The 16724-nt window shown below is 56.5% G+C and overlaps 1 protein-coding gene across 1 annotated transcript; it reads left to right on the top strand.

Moving 5' to 3' along the window:
- Positions 1–10290: 10290 nt before the first annotated feature.
- Positions 10291–15950, top strand: OXTR (oxytocin receptor). The gene is made up of 2 exons (XM_065642729.1): positions 10291–11339; positions 15440–15950. Exons 1-2 carry the CDS (start codon positions 10409–10411, stop codon positions 15685–15687), a joined length of 1179 nt encoding a protein of 392 aa, XP_065498801.1. The 5' UTR covers positions 10291–10408; the 3' UTR covers positions 15688–15950.
- Positions 15951–16724: the final 774 nt, after the last annotated feature.

Genomic DNA, 16724 nt, shown 5'->3' with positions numbered 1-16724 from the left:
GTTATTTATTGTTCGCGTTGGCTCACGGGATTTTTCAGTGTTGTCCCAGTGTTTGCTGTGACGGTCAGTCCTTCGGTAGGTCCTTCTCTCCCACGGGGGCCCCTCAGCTGTTGGGATTTTCAGCGGGCTGTTGATTTGCAGTGAGATCGTCCCTGCCTCTCCAGGTACCACCCCAACCCGTTTGACGCCACCCAGTGCCCCCCTGGAAAAGCCTTTCTCTTCACAGCCCTTGCCGGAGCAGCCCTGCCCGCAACAATCCGCGCAGCTCCCGCTGGGTCTTGGCTCACGAGTGCGGATGATTCAGCTAAAGCCCAGCTTTGGATGGGCCTGGCCTACGGGAGCGCAGCGGCGGGTCTGACCTGAGCACGCAGCTACCGAAGTCAAACCCGCCTGCGTGCCGGGGGCGTCCGCAGAGAGCGGGTCCCGCCACGGCTCAGCCCTGGCACGGGTTTGGGGCCGCAGGACGGCGCGGGAGGGAGGGCGATCTTGCTCTTGTTGGAAAACGACCATTCCCTCCGTGCTGCTAAAGCCCGTTCATGTGATAAAACCCCAGTCATTATCAAAATGTTTTATTTTCCATAAAAATGTTGTGTGGCGTGTTTAACAGGCTGTGGGGAGCCCCCGAAATCTGCTGACTCGGCTCCCCAGAAAGGCTTTGCCCAAGTTTAACTGAGTTTCCCCCACAACTCGGGAAGGGATTTCATAGAGGGCGAGTTTCAGTTTTGCTGCTGCAGGCCAGTCAGGAGCACAAGGAGGAGTTTTTCAAGCCCATGAGTCAGATTCCCCCTCGAACGTCTCCTGTGCCGGAGCTCGATGACGAACGGCACGGGCGCGCCGGGAAATGGCAGCTTTTATGGCACCAGGAGCCGTCTGGGGGGAGAAACGGCCGCCCCCGCCAGCCCGAGCTGCGCCGCGGGGTTACAGCCTGCCGTAGCGGCGGGTCAGGCTGGGACGCCCGTTTGCAAACGGTCGTTTTGCTTTTTTACGTGAGGGTCACCTCAGGTCTGGACACTGAACAGCAAACTCAAGGTCATTCCATCAAGGGCGAGCTGAGTTACTCTGGCTTCTACCAGCCTGGGGTCTGGCTTATTGTGTTCGGCGGTGAAACGAGGGAAAATGAACCTAATCTGACCATTAGGAGTAATTACTCAAAAAGGAAAATGAGTTGGGTGATAATTGCTGCAAAACTGATGGGGGTTTGTGCAGATACATCCTTTACCTGCTGAGCTCCCCAGGCACCGTGCTCCTCATCCAGCAAAACCAGGGAGTGTTTTCAAATGCTGGAATAACATCAGCATTTCGCTGAGCCCGAGTCCCGGGGGGTTGAGCAGCGAGTTAGAAACGGGAGCTGCCCCCCGCGCCGCAGCCCACCGGCCCTGCGCCGCTTCGGCTTCAAAATAGCTCAGAAGAGATGCACAGAGGCGAGTCTCTGTGCTTCCTGACGCAGCCTTGACTCGAAGCGGAGGTCCCAGCAAATGTGAGCACATCTCAAGTGCCTCGTTCAGTGTCGGGCAATTAAACACGCTTACAAACGAAGATGCGAGTCAGACGCGTTTGTTTCGGGGTGAGCCCGCGGGCCTGGATCGTTACCGCAGCCCATTTGGTGGTCGATGGGGCGCGGGCGAGCCTGAGCGCTAAGATGCCACCGCACCAGCTGGGGCATCCCTGGGAGGGGCCCTCAGCCGCTGCCACCACCAGGGCCACCGCCCGCAGTGCGACAAGCCCCCGGGACAGCGTCTCTGCGGCACCTGCTGCTGGGAACAGAAGGTTCCTCCTCGGGGATTTCTCCACGCCACAGGAGCATCCAGCAAAGCCCGGACCCGCAGGCATCGGCTGCTGCCGCGTGCGAGCGGCCCCGTCAGCCAGCGCGGCGCTCCCGGCTCCGTGCCGCGCAGCCCTCGGTGCGACGGCAGCGGCCGCGCCGCGGCGAGATTTCTCGAGCCGTGGCCAACCGGCCGGGTCGCTGCTGGCGGCAGCCTGGGGAGGCGCTTGTCATCGGCTCTGCAACGTCTTTGATCAGGGAACCGGTGTGGCTGCGGATCACCGCATTTCCATTGAAAATAAGCTAAAGGGCCGTGCTACCACAACAACTGGAGCGGTAAGATAACGAAGCAATTACTTGGTGTGACAGAAGAGAGAACAGCTATGACATGTTAAATACAGATGTAAATCAAACCGGTTTGCTGACAACCTGTTGAGGTTAATATTTTTATATCACTTATTGTTGAAGTCACCATTTAAAACTCTAAAGTGGCTATCTTTGCTGAAGCGGGAGATTGTGTATTCACTTAATGTACCTGCTGGAAGCGTCTGCACTGACGCACTTACAGACCTCTGAGCTTACGAAACTATTTTGGGATCTTTCACAGGCAATCGGTGCATCACCTCTCCCCTCGCTGTGTCACCTCCTCCCGTGCTGTGTCACCTCCCGTGCTGTGTCACCTCCCGTGCTGTGTCACCTCCTCTTGTCGCCGTGTCACCTCCCGCGGCTGCGGCACCTCGTCCCGTGGCTTTGCAGGGGGTGAGAAGCTCTGTGGACCCTGGAGTCGGTCCCACTGGAGATGTGGGCGGCGACAGAGCGTGGTCCGTGTGACGGTGAGCACGATGCGCAGGTGAGCAGGACACCAGAGGGGGCCTGGGACAGGGGTTTTTTTCTCCCTTTTGTTGGCTGCACATTTCTCCCCAGCCCTAAATTCACATAAACTGGCTAACGTAAGGGAAAAAACAACAGTGGGGAAGGAAACGCCGTGTCCTGTGGGCGCCGTCCTGTCCCCTCGCTCCCTCGGGCAGCTCCGCTCCCCGTCACGAGTCAAGGGGCAGCTGGGGAGCGGTCAGGGACTTGCAACAGCCGGGCTGGGGACGGAGGTCACAGCACAGAGGAGCAAAGGCAGCGACTGAAAGTGGTGATGTGCAGCAAGATGCTGCACGTCCCCGCGAGGGGCTGGGGTGTGCAGGGGACACGCAGGGGACGGGCAGGGGACACGCAGGGGACACGCAGGGGACACGCAGGGGACGGGCAGGGGACACGCAGGGGACACGCAGGGGACACGCAGGGGACGGGCAGGGTCCCTGGTGCCTCAGGCCAGCGCTCCGAGGGTGGCGTGTTTCCTGGCAGGAGTAAGTAATAAATGATCCTTTGGTTTAAGGACAGTCCATTTGGAGAGCAGAACAGATATCTGGAATGTGAAAGCCTTACCCAGGTGCAGGAATTTAAGCTAAATCATCACGGCTGCAGGTTGGGCAAGCCTAACACCCATCATTTTCTGTTCAGAAACAAGTAAATAATCATGTTTTTTCACAGCCTGGAGGTGGAGGAGTCGCTGCGAGCGCTCTGAAGACGAGAACCTGCATCCAGAATGATTCTGACAAATTGGTGAGTTGGCTCAACATCAACCACCCGAAATTAAATGAAGAGAAGGACAGATGGGTAACTTCAGGAAGGACAAGGTAAACACATTATTGCAAATGGGCGACAATTAGCGAGGCAGGACAGTTTGTATAAATGTAGCTGGGCTTCATTTTCCGAGTGAAACCTTGCTCCCTGGTTCATCGTTTGGCCCCACAGCTGCATTGCTGGGGCCTGGGCTGCGGGTGCGCGGCACAATTCGGTGTGAGAGCAACGGGTGTGGTTGTGGCAGGGGGTGCGCCCCCCACCCTGGGGCGTTTCTAGATGGGTGCCCACTTCTATACTCGCACCCACACATATACACATATGTGCTTAATTAGCTTGAGAAGGACTGCGGTCCCTTTCGTATCACCCAGCACAGATTTTGTTGCAGTGATGAGCAGCAATGCTGATTCACTTTCCTTTACATATATAAGCACATTAATTGTATAATTTACATATTAATATGTATTAAAATAAGCAGGTGTATGTATTTCAGTATTATTCCGGCTCCTCTGTCTTTCCCGTAGCAAGGTGAGAGTGATGCTCGAACAGACCTGTGCCTCGTGTCAATGGCCACAGCATCTGTGCCGCTGCGTGGGCTGGAGGTACCGCCCAGAGCTTGCGCCTCGGGTGCCGGGTGTTGAATGAATGAGTCATGCTTATGGGTGTGGAAATATTAATTAATAGCTGAGGTGATGCTCAACAATATGTCTCTGGGTTTTGCAGGTGCCGTGAAAGTCGCCACTGCTGCACGTGCATGTTTCCGCTCGCGGTCCGGCCGTGCCGTCCCCAGCTGGAGCCGCCTTGGGGACAGAGGCAGGGTACTCATCTCACTGCTTTGTTTGGCTCTTTATTGCTCCTTCAGAGCATTCAGAGCGGCTGGATAGCATGAAGTTATATAGAAATACAGTAAAAAACCAACAAATGAAAGTAGTAAAATTATTACATAATGTCCCAGAAGCTTGCAACTAAAGTCACTTGGTTAAAAAAACATACGTACGTATATTTCCACCATCCTGTATTAGGCCAGCTTGTTATTCCCAGGGTCTGTGCAGGCTCCATTGATTTTTATGGGCTTTGGAGCCATAATGGGATGAAGCGAGAAACATTTTAGCAGGAACAATGTCATTACAGAGCCATCTACAAAACCCTCAGCCGGGCGGGTTCAGTTCCTGCACGGAGCTGTGTGGAGAGAGCGTTTGCAGAGGTTCTGCACGTTGTTTGCGGAGGTTCTGCACGTTGTTTGCGGAGGTTCTGCACGTTGTTTGCGGAGGTTCTGCACATTGTTTGCGGAGGTTCTATATGTTGGGCGTAACAGCCAGCACCCAGGTGACCGGTGCAGCTGTCACTCCTCAGTCCCCGCAGCTCCTGTCCCCCCTGCGACAGGTACCCCCAGTCCCGCGTGTGATGGGCAGGACCTGGGTTCCCCTGTACAAACCACGGACAACTACATTGCAAAGATCTGTCACAGCCTAAACAGGACTTGCTGGATTACAGGATCAGCCTGGCTTATCAGATCAGCCCAATCCACAGCCTGCTCTCGTTTAAATGGGTTTAAGCTGATGGATTTGGATGGAGTGTTGGTGCTGCATCCCGGGATAGCGGGGCCAGGCGCAGGATGTGGCATCCTCCTGTGTGTCTTGGTACCCAGTGAAAAACTAGAGCATCTTCCGAGGCTCTGCTGGGGAGTTTTACTTGCAGTGCTGCAATATTAATGGTAATGATTATGGAAATAGTGGCTGGTTTAATGCCAACAAGTTCAGGTTCTTTTTCAGGACTTAATCTACAAAAGTTGAATGAGCATGGCTTGGGCTTCGGCACAGCTAAAAGTGGCCGTGGGAGCAGAGACTGACTGTTTTCAATAGGCAAAGGATTTCTTTGAAGGAAATTACGTGAATCCTGTGAACATGATGTAAAAGGTTCTTAACATCGAGTTCTTTGAGTAAGCTCAGTGTTCCTGGCTAAACAAAAAGAAGGGAAAGGAAGAAATGGTCTTGATAGGTGGCATGAACTCATGTAAATTCTCTTTTTCTACTGCAAATGCTTTCTAAAGCTTGAGACTGCAGCATCCGAGTTGTTCCTCCCTCTTCCCCTGTCTGCGTACAAGCCAGCTTGTCGGGCTCGTTTTTCCCTCCCAGTGATGCTTTGATGGTATAGCTTCCGAAACAAAACACCAGCTACCGAGCAGCTCTGTGCAGAACCCCAGCAGAGTGGGAGTGCCTGCAGGGACAACGGGCTGCAGCCAGATTCCACGAGTTTATTTACTACAGTCAATCTGAGGACTAGCTTTTGGGTTTTGTTTGGCGTTTTTGTTGTTGTTTTTTAACAAAAATACCACAGCCAAGGGCACGCTTTAAGCCGTCGGATGATGTAACTGGTGGTATGGCGTTACCTAAGAGTGTAGCAGTATTTTGCCTGCATCTGAAAAAAGATGCATCGCGCTGTAGTATGTTAGCATGAGTCAGTGACTTCATTAACACAATGAATTTTGAATAGGTGTTTGGGACCAAATAACTTTGTGTATTGCTTTTATTTCCATGTTTTGTCTCCAGAGACTTGTTGACTTAAGTATGGTGCATTTTACAATATTTACTTTCAGTGCATATTCCTCTGAAAATCCATATACCAACTGGATAACAACGTGGGAAGTTTTATATCATACCTGGGGGTTTACTCATGTGAATATTTATGAAACATGGGGAAACGCTCCTCATTCTTTCTACCCTTAGTGTATTCCCAAGCCTTACCTAAAGCCCATGACATTCGGCAGCTTTTTGGTGGAGCGCTAATAGGCCTTTTCCAGGGAGGTGTGTGCATGGGACCGCGCATCTCTGTATTTTTAGTGAATTTACCAAAGTTGGGCCTCTTGCAGACTGAGTGCAGGGGGTGAGGACTAGGAAAAAATTCTAGGATAAAGAGAATTTCCCATGCAAAAGCAGCCAGATAAAATATCCTGGCTTTCTAGCTCCCAGTGCCTGCCATGGGCCACATCCACACACGAGAGTTCACGAGCGGCCACCACTCCATCTGTAAAACGCTGGCCTGGACTTGACGTTTTGCCAGAGCTCTGTATCAGGGGGACCGTAAAGCTGGGATTCAAGATAGCTATTGGAAAAACAGCTATTTCAGATGCAGCAGTAAACCGACATGCAATTAAATTTAGCCTTATGTAGCGCTTGTGCTTTTGATTATTCCAGAGCGTGTATTTTTAAAACAAAAATGTTTCCAACTCTATGGCATCACTGAAGTTTTAAAGCTGGCGGGAGCTGGGGGTGACTCAGAAATCCCTTTCATTCTCACAAGATACTTTGCTTTACAATCACGTGTGTTCGTTCTTTGATTGTGGGGCAGCCGCAGCTTTGCGGGGATGAGGAGCGAGGGGCCGCGAGCATCTCCCGCTGCGCAGGGGGCGGCACCGGGACGGGGTGCTGGCCCGAGCCCCCGCGTCCCGCTCAGCGGGGCGGGATGTTTTGCTACAGCAGTTCCCTTTGCTTCCTTCCCGCTGCAGACAAAAGGAGTGGCGGTTAAATCCTCGTTTCTGGATCCTTCAGTCTGCCCCTGTCCGTGAGCGTCCAAGCCGGTGCAGAAGGTCGCGGCTCAGCCGTGGGGCTGTGTCCCCAGCACCGCTGTGCCTGGGGGCAGCGCAGCCACGACCTTGTGGTCAGCCAGCGCCTCTTCCCTGAGCCCCTTGTGGGACTTTACACTTGGTAATTGACATGAGAACCTGGACGTATGGACGGAATGATGAGATCTTGTGTCTGACTCTCACGCCTCCACAAGGGAAACCCCCCCAGAGCCACGTCTGCCGGTACCACAGATTCCAGCTGCTAAACCGAAGCTGTTCCTCCACCGCAGGGACATGCGGCAGGCAACAGCCCCGCACAATTAACAATAAAGCATTCTAATTTCACACAGTGACAGCGTTATTGTCTTCCCGGGTCGGGAGGCTGAACTCGCTGGCTGCAGCCGCCCACGGGGCCTGATCCGGGCACCCGGCGCGGGGGGACACGGTCACCGCTGCCCCCGTGGGCAGTGCCTGCGGGTACCAGCTGTGCGGTGCTGTCATCATTTGCTCAAATTAACGTTTATAGGTGCAATTAAGTGAACTCTTGAGGCAGCTGGCAGTCGCAGGGTGAGTTTATTTTGTCTGGACTTATCGCTTTTGAGAACCAGTTGGAAATTTTCCTTTAACAGAAACCGGGAAAAAGAAAATAAGCAAGGGAAGGTTGAAAAGAAAAAAAAAAAAAGCCTGAGTTTTCTGTTTATTGCATCTTTTTCTCCGTGTGCCCCAAGCACAATTCGAAGATGACGCTCGGTAGCCGTGCTCATCACCGTGCACCACGCGGGGCCGGTGCTGCGGGGCCAGCGGCACCGGGGAGCTCCGGGAAGGCTGGGACGGGGAAGGTTTCCTGCTGGGAACCGGGGCGAGCTCCTCTTGGGCCCGTCCGGAGCTGGTGGGGACCGGGGTGACTTTCATCCCCGCAGGGGCTCTGTGCAACAGCCCAGCAGCAGCTTTGCACCCAGCAGGTGCGACGGGAGCAAGGACCCCAGGCTGCAGCCAAGATACTTGAAGTACAACTAATGAAAACCTGCCGTGACTTAGCCTCTTAAATCCAGCGTTCAGTCCTCAAGGCATATGATGGTTCACCTTGACAGCCAGCGGCTCACTAAGCCCCCGCGCTTCTGAATCAGAGCAGACAGAGCGTTAGGAAACGCAGCCCTGGGAACAGCTTGGCATTGGCAAGGAGACAAAGCGGATGAGTCCTGGGAGAGCTCGTTCACAGCTCAGCGTTTATGATTCACTGTTGAAATAGAATGTGTTCTGCAATCACACACCACTCTTTGAGCCGTTCAGCTGCAGCACGTCTAAGCAACGCGATTGGCATCAGGCTCTTTTCTGCATTAGAAGTGGTTCAGTTCTAGTCTGTGAAGAAATAAGTATCCATGTAGTTATGAATGACACCTCATCTGACGGCAAAGAGGAGCAAACAGTGGCTGCTCTGTCTCACCAGCACTTCCATCCCAGCTGGTCCCAAAACAGATTTATCATCCCTTGGTACCCCGCAAGATGCTGAAGGATCCATGCAGAACCCAAGGGCAAACCTCTCCTTGACTCCCCTGGAGCCGGGATTTCACCCATGGTCAGTTCCTCCTACAGAACTCTCCCGAAAAAGGCAGAACAATGAAAAAAACAGCATTGCACATGGTGAGTTGTTATCCTCAGCGATTCCCACAGCCGTTTTATTGCCCGAAGGAGGAAGAACGTGAACCCTGGAGGGAAGAACTTGCCAAAGTATTTAACATTTCTACATCTTGCATAGAGCTAAAGGTTCCCAAAAATCTTTAAAAATAACTGCAGAGATGTTTACTCAAGGCCTAAGGCTAGGCTCAGTAGAGTTGGAGCTGTGGCTTTCGGGGACAGCGGCACAGGGAGCGAGCACCAGCCCGGCTGCTCTGGAGCTCGGGGCTGCAGCGGCCGCGCCAGGCGGGTCCTGCCAAAGCCACGGCTTGGGTAGAAGGCCTGGGAGTGACTGCGTGGCTGCCGGCGCTGGTTTGGGGAGGGGTTCCTGCCGTGGTTCACTGCTCTCCTGAACACCCCCTGCGCTCTTGGGTCCTGGCTTCCCTCGTAGGGGCCTGAGTCTTGGAAAAACAGTGAAACATGCTGCTGAGCTATCGGCACTGATCGCAAACAATGTCAAACGTAGCCGCCTCTCCTTCTTTTATAGAAATGGTTTAACAATACTCTAAAATAATCCTCCTGAGAGAAAAAGAAAAGTTCTTGTTGGTTGTTTTAGCTGCCAAGTAACAGCAGTGCAAGCCTCCTACAGATGAGGCTGTGCTGGCAGATACGGTGGGAGCTTTGCTGAGTGTGACTGGCAGCTGGAATCCAGCTCCTCCGGGGCACCCGAAACCCCCAGGAGGAGCAGACCCCGGTCCCTGCGTGAGCAGAGCCCCGAGCTCCCAAAGCTGTTTCCACCGCTGTCTGACATTCTCTTCAGCGTCTCTCAGGCAAGAAGAGTGTTTAGCCTGTCGCTGCAGACAGCCGGGGCCGCTTCCCAGGCTCTCGCCGTGGTACCACACCGGGACACCGGGTCAGTCTCGTCTCGCCTTGTCACACCGCACCTGCCCGGGGGTTTCTCTCCTCGCAGCCCCGGGGGCCCCGCGCTGCGTTCGAGCCGAGGTGAGCCCGGCGGGGGGGCCGCTCCCCGGCTCTGCCCAGCGGGCCGGGCCGGGCGGGGGACGCGGTGACCGGAGGCTTGGGCTAGCGGGAGCGCTGGGCGCCGCCGGGGGCTCGCAGCCCCCGCCCATCCCCGCGGGACCGGCCGGCAGCCCCCGCCCACCCCCGTGGGCAGCTCCGCTCCGCCGCTCCCTCTCGCGGCGGCCGCTCCGAGCGCGGCGGCTCCGCGGGCAGGTCCGGCCCGGGCCCCCTCCCTGGGCCCCCTCCCTCCCCGAGCCCCCTCCCCGCCCGGCCCCGGCCCCCCCAAGCGCTGCCCCCGGGGCTGCCCCGGGAGGGGCCGCAGGTGGGAGCGGGAGCCGGTGCGGCTGCGGGGACCTGCCCGCGGTGCGATGGGCGGTGGGATGCCCGGGCAGGAGGGGGGCTGGGGGGGCACGGGGAGCGGAGCGGGGTTTGGGGTGCAGCCCCTCCGGGAGGGCTGGGACTGGGACAGCGCGTCTCTGCCGGCCCTTTCCCCTCATGCTCCTCCTGCGCTTTGGTTTTGTCTGGGGGCAGGAGCCTGCGGAGACGTCGGGTGCCCTGGGAGGGGACAGGGTGGAGCCGCCGGAGAGTCTCCAGCCCCGGGGCCGGCACCGGCGGGACTGCTCGGCGGAGAACGGCGGGGAACGGCGGGGAACAGCGGGGAACGGCGGGGAACGGCGGGGAACGGCAGAGCCGGAGCCGCACAGCCCGGGGAGCGGAGCGGAGCCGAGGGGGGACACGGCTGACTCAAACGGGGACGCGTTCGGAGAGGATCTGCCACCCACCCTCCCTGTCACCGGGCTCTATGTGGGACGGAGCTGGCCATGGAGAAGTTGTACTTTGCGGGGAGCAGCGTATGGACCATCAACAGCTCTCTGGGGAACAGCAGCCTCTGCCTGGAGAACCAGAGCTCCGGGAGGAACAGCACCACCGACCCCCTGAAGAGGAACGAGGACATGGCCAAGGTGGAGGTGACGGTTCTCTGCCTCATCCTGTTCCTCGCCCTGACCGGCAACCTCTGTGTGCTGCTGGCCATCCACACCACCCGGCAGAAGCACTCCCGCATGTACTTCTTCATGAAGCACCTGAGCATCGCTGACCTGGTCGTGGCCATCTTCCAGGTGCTGCCCCAGCTCATCTGGGACATCACCTTCAGGTTTTATGGGCCAGATTTCCTTTGCCGGTTGATCAAGTACTTGCAGGTAGTGGGGATGTTTGCTTCCACCTACATGCTCTTGCTGATGTCCCTGGACCGGTGCTTGGCCATCTGTCAGCCGCTGAGGTCTCTGCACAGGAGAGCGGACCGAGTCTCTGTCCTCCTCACCTGGCTGCTGTGCCTGCTGGTCAGCATCCCTCAGATCCACATATTTTCTCTGAGGGATGTGGGGAATGGAGTTTATGACTGTTGGGCAGATTTCATCCAGCCCTGGGGACCTAAAGCCTATGTCACTTGGATAACCCTCATGGTCTACATCATCCCCGTATTGATGCTGAGCATCTGCTATGGCTTAATCAGCTTCAAAATCTGGCAGAACGTGAAGCTTAAGATGGCTCACGGGCCCAACATGGGTCTGAGCTCCAGCTCCTGCAGCGGGACGGCATTTGCCAGGGTCAGCAGCACCCGGCTTATCTCCAAAGCCAAGATCCGGACAGTCAAAATGACCTTCATCATAGTGTTAGCTTTCATAGTGTGCTGGACACCCTTTTTCTTTGTGCAGATGTGGTCTGTGTGGGACACGAATGCTCCGCAGGAAGGTACGTCCTCTCCCCGTAGCCCTGCGTGTGCACGGACTGCTTAGCTTGGCCACCGCAGGGACAGCGACCGCGACCTCGGGGCTGCAAGCGACAGCCAGAAAGTGCTCTGAGCCGGGTCTCAGGGCACGGGGGGGGGACAGGAAAATGTCCTGAACATGGAAAAACCACCCGACAGGCAGCAGCGGCTGCGCCTGAGCTCCCCGCTGCAGGCGAGGGCGAGCTGAGCCCCCGCAGGTTCGGTCTGGGGGTCTGGCTGTGGGGGGGTGGCTCGGGAGGTTTTCCTGTCCCCAGGTGCGTTAGCTCAGCCCTCCCAGGGCCGCGCCGGGTCCCTGGTTGTTCGATCGCCCACCCCGGGTGTTGGGGGGTGCCAAGGGCTGTGTGGGGGCTCAGCCCCGGGGGAAAACTGCACGGTGTTAGTGCCCAACTTGTTTTCTTTCACTGTATCGTTTCGTCTTCACTGACTTCTTTGCTTTCCGCTCTCTTGCTCTCTTTTCCCCTCTCCTCCCATTTCCATCTGCTCTGGGACTGCGCTGCTGTTATTTTATCTCTGACGGGAGCAGGGTTCCTGCAGAAAGCTGCTGATTTATGAGCAAAGGCTTTTCCTAAAGGACGTGGTGTCACTGATTTGCCATTTTTTATGCTTGGTGCTGGCTGCTCTTGTCATCACTAAGGTTGCAGACAGAGTAAAATATATTACCCTCCTTGGTCTCATACGCTTGTAGCTGTGCAAGTCTGTGCTGTGCCTGGCTGGAGGTGGCCAATGGTCCCTCTGCACCCGCAAGGAGAACTGGACAGGAAAGCTTAAAAGAAAAAAACTCTGCACAAGTTTGTGAGGTGAGAGAAAGGGGAAAAAAAATGGCACCCATGACAACTTCTGCTTGGCCAGACTGACCCACCTCAGCAGAAATGCCGAGTCTGGGGCTGCGAAAGGCTGCGGAGCTGTGACCCCCCCGGCAGCCCCTGCCGCAGCCAGGGCTGTGCAGCGGAGGGCACGGCTCGCCTGCACCCTGCTCTTTCCCCTTCTGCAACCCGATTCCAGCTGTACATCGCTCTGTGCAAAACCTGGTGTCTCCTGCAGCCCGTGCTCAGCTGTTATCCCATCAACCGAAGCTGGTAGCCTGCCTGCCTCCAGCCTTCCTTACTTTGCTTCTGTCTGCTCCTTTTATTTCATCTGCAGAAGTGAAGCACAGCTTTTTAAACCTCTCTTTGTGCTCCAGGCAGCTGTGTCTTGGTTCTCCACCTGACTCAGGCTCGTTGAAGCTTCTAGCTGTTAGATACGCCCTGGGATGAAGCTGCGTCTCTCCCTTCTGCTCTATTTCAAACCTACGATGTCGAGGGCTTCCACCTGACTGCTTGGCAAACAAACCTCTGCCGCTGTGCTGGTCCCTGCGCTGCGGGGGAGAATGCGAGTGCACAATGTGGGTGCACAATGTGGGTGCACAATGTGGGTGCACAGCCCCTGCCCTGCCCACTGCCTCGCGAACCTTCCCCTTGCTCACCCTGCGCACCGTCCCTGCCTTGCCTTGCCTTTTCTGCTGTGCTCTGCTTTTCTGTACCAAGGAAAGCTCCAGCCATGCTGAGTTGCAGCAAACTCCCTTTCCCTTCACGTTTCTGCTGCTCAGGGGCCCGTGTCTGCAGCAAAGGGTGGGAGTTCTGCCAGGGCGTTTGCTGCATGGCACAGCGAGGAAAAGCCCGGGGCAGGTCGTTGTGGACAGCAAATGCCATGAGACCCCAGCCCTTCCTCCTGGGTCCATCTGCCTCCTTGCTGGCTGCCCAGGGGCATGAGGGAGTTGCAGGTCTGACCCCTCTGCAGGTAACCGCACTGTTCCTGCAGCGTTCTGTTGTCCTGCGTCCCTTTTCCTTTGCAGCGGGGCTGTGGCTGCCTCGGCCGGGCAGCTCTGCGGGCGCCTGGCACAGCCCTGCCCTGCAGCACACGGGGAATCTGGCTGTTTCTCATCTTGGAGGCTTTGCAATCTGCATGGGTGTGAGGGCAGAGAAGGGGCAGCCGGCGGCTGGGCGCTTGCTGTGCAGGGCGCCGGCACCGCTGTGGCACCCACGGGCTGCACCCCAGGAGATGACGAGCAGGTCACAACGGCTGTGTGATGCAGGGTCACTCACTTAGGAACACATTTAGTTTTGTGCATGTGGGATGTCGTAAAGAGCGTTCCTGGCAAGGGAAAGTGTGTTTATACCTACCTGGATCCCAACGGATGCTGAGCAGGCACCCCGTAGCGTTCTGCACTGCGTTGCATCCCGCAGCGCGGTGGGACGTGGAGCTCGGGGTCAGCAGAGGGACACACGGCGCTTGTTCTGCCCTGGGTACCACTGCGGTACCGCTCCTGCCCGGTGTGCCACGGGCTGTGCTTCCACCTTTGCAGGGTGCAAAGTGCTGTGGTTTGGTGTGTTGGAGTGAAAGATAAGGCTGTGAAGGAAGCAAACTGAAGCAGCCCTCCTTTCCCAGCTAGGACAGTGCTAACCAGAGAGATCTCACCCTGCTGTTACCGATCCACATCAGCACCTCTCTGTACGGGTCTTCCTCGCTTCATAAAACTCTGTGAGTGCAGGTTGGAGCTACAGATTATGGTGCACGTGTTGGTTTAAGCACTGAGGATCCTTCACAAAACATTAGTTAGAATGAGATTTCTGCTCCGCACACCTTACAGATAATTTATGTTACATATGGCATTTTGAGCTTTGAGTCTAAGTCGGCTTAAGGCTTCTGTGAAGATAATAGTGAGGCTGTGAAGCACCATAATGGTTACGTCGGTCCCTTAATCTTGGGAGCTTATGCCCTGGAACGTGGGCTGTGAATGATAACGTCCATCTATCTGTGGGAATCAGTGAACAATTCTCATTTCATTTCCTGGTCCCGCATCCTCCTGCCTCCGGCCATCCCTGCGGGCAGCGCAGCCCCCGGCCCCGTGCGGGGTGTCACAGCCCGGGGGGGAACGTCCGCGCACCCCTCGGGGATCTCCAGCAGCCCTGGTGAGGAGAGCAGAGATCCACGCTTAGACCTACCCTGCAGCAAGCTCCATGAAATTCAATTTATCTGCCTCAGGAAAAGAAGCTGAGTCAGCCATGGCTGGATTTTTTTAAAGTGGATAGAAATGCTGCGATGTATTTCAGTTTTTGCGCCCAGGATTTATGCACCATTCCCCACAGATTTCTTGTAGCATATGCTCGAAATTAAAAGCGGTTGGACCAGACATCAGTAGAGCAGGAATTATGCATGAGTTGGTTAAAGGTGAATTTGAAAACTAGTATTCTTTATTCACACTTCTTCTCTGGTTTAAAAACTGTGAGTGGGTTTTTGCAGAGGTAGAAAGGGTCCACAACCAGCCAGGCTCAAGTACGCGTCCTCCCTGCTGGCACGTCCCCTGGGGGCACAGGGACACGAGATGGGCTGAAAACAGGGAGCAGAAGAAAGGCTTTGTCCTGGTCCTGCTGCTGGGGGGGCTGTGAGTCCCACCGTCCCCTTTCTCACCAGAAAGTCGGATACTTTGTGCTCAGGGACTGGAGAGCAGCAGCCGGAGACTTGGTGTCCTGTCGCCCCACTGCCACCGTCGCCTCCTGTCCCCAGTGTCACCCTTGCAGCCATTGCCAGGCTCCCGGCTTCATTACTGGGGTGGGAAGAGCTGCTGGTCTGCCCCAAATTGGCCGCTGGTGGGGAAAAACGAGCCACTTGGCTCTTGTTGTTCCCAGTTCTGCTCTTTGCCACGGCAACGCCAAGAGGCCACGTTCCCCCCTCCCCACTTTGGGTGTGATAGAGGCAAATCATACAGATAATGCTGGGGGCAGTTCTGCCCCTCCCAAGGCGTTTGTAGGGTAACGCTGAGCAGGCAGCAGTGCAGGGGCTGAGCAGGGCAAACACAGCTCTTTTAGGGAAAAAAAACCTAAAATCAAGTTGTTTAAACCCAGACTTGCTTCCCCTGTTTTTATTCTTTGCTGCTGTCCTGTAGCGTTCTGCAGGCAGGGACAGCCCGGCCGGTGCCGGCGGAGCTGGGGCTCTCGGCACAGCCCCCCGCAGCGTGTGCCCGCTGCCCGGCTCCCCAGCGGGGGCTCTGCCCGTGCCCTGACGCCGCCGTGCTCTCTGCCCGCAGCCTCCCCGTTCATCATCGCCATGCTGCTGGCCAGCCTCAACAGCTGCTGCAACCCCTGGATCTACATGCTCTACACCGGCCACCTCTTCCACGACCTGATGCGGCGCTTCCTCTGCTGCTCCACGCGGTACCTGAAGTCGCAGCCAACGTGCGAGCTGAGCGTCGGCAAGAAGAGCAACTCCTCCTCCTTCGTGCTCAGCTGCAGGAGCACCAGCCAGCGCAGCTTCACGCAGCCGGGCACGCCGTGAGGGCACCGCCGGCCGGGACCGCGCTCCCCCGCTGCGCTGCCTCCAGCGCTTCCCCGGGACAAGCTGGGATTCGGACAAGCAAGAAGGTTTCTGTATAAATAGGTGTATATATGTGTGCGCGCTTGTAAGCATGTACAGCTGTCATTATTTAACTGAGGCAGGAGTGAGGGAGGACTTCTGTGCTCCAGGTTTCGGTGCTGGAGGAACAGGAACCCGCTTCTGAGCCCCCAAACCACCGACATCGGTGGCTTTTAGACACCGGGAGTGGCAGGTTTTGCCCTGAACGATCCCACACTGTGCACCGTGTCCCCGTGGGATGCGCAGGGCTGCCGCACAGGGTGACAGGTGCCACCCCGGTGTCAGGCACCTGTCCCCAGCTCCGCCGGCAGCAGGAATCCCGTGGGATGCAGGGTGGCTGGGGCAGAGCTGCAGGCACGGCTCAGCACCGTGTCCTTGCTCGGCTGGAAGTGCTGCGGGGCTGGGACAGCCCTGTCCCCGCGTCCCCGCGTCCCCCAGCCCTGCTCCGTGCCTGGGCCCACCGGTGGCACTGCCGGGACAGCGCTGGGGACAACGCGAACGCCTGGGTGTCCCTGCCCCCAGCTCTGTGCTGTGCGCTGTGCGGCGCTGCGCACACGGGTCGGCAGAGCCAGGGGAGGGGACAGGGATCTGTGCAATAACACGGGGGCTGAGTGTACGCAAACGCTTCTCCGAGGGCAGCATGTGGGGTTACAGCCGGGCTCCATGGGGTTCAATGGGAAAACGCCCGTCGAGTCCCCCACGGCCAAGCTTTTGCCGCAGATCGCATTTAGTCTTCTACACCAATGCAATTTTCTTGCTCTGTGACGCACAAGGTCATGCTGATGGCATGGAGTTTTTATTGCTATGAAATACCTGTAAATAAAGTTTTCTGACTGTGTCTTGCTAGAAAGCGGGAGGGGAAGTGCAGAAGGAGCACTACATTAAGAAAAATGAAGGAAAACAATGGGAAACAACGCTTGAAACACAAGACCCAACTCTAGTCAGCATAACGGTGTTTT

Source organism: Caloenas nicobarica, chromosome 11 (assembly GCF_036013445.1).
Source record: "Caloenas nicobarica isolate bCalNic1 chromosome 11, bCalNic1.hap1, whole genome shotgun sequence".
NCBI classification, from domain to species: Eukaryota; Metazoa; Chordata; class Aves; order Columbiformes; family Columbidae; genus Caloenas; species Caloenas nicobarica.
The sequence above is the reverse complement of the archived record's forward strand: the minus strand, read 5'-3'. Positions and strand labels throughout refer to the sequence as shown.

Bases quoted from the DNA above. Each gene is read 5' to 3' on its own strand.
- OXTR (XM_065642729.1), top strand. From the start codon at position 10,409: ATGGAGAAGTTGTACTTTGCGGGGAGCAGCGTATGGACCATCAACAGC. The intron at 11,340-15,439 runs GTACGTCCTCTC...CTCTGCCCGCAG, and splicing joins CACGAATGCTCCGCAGGAAG to CCTCCCCGTTCATCATCGCC.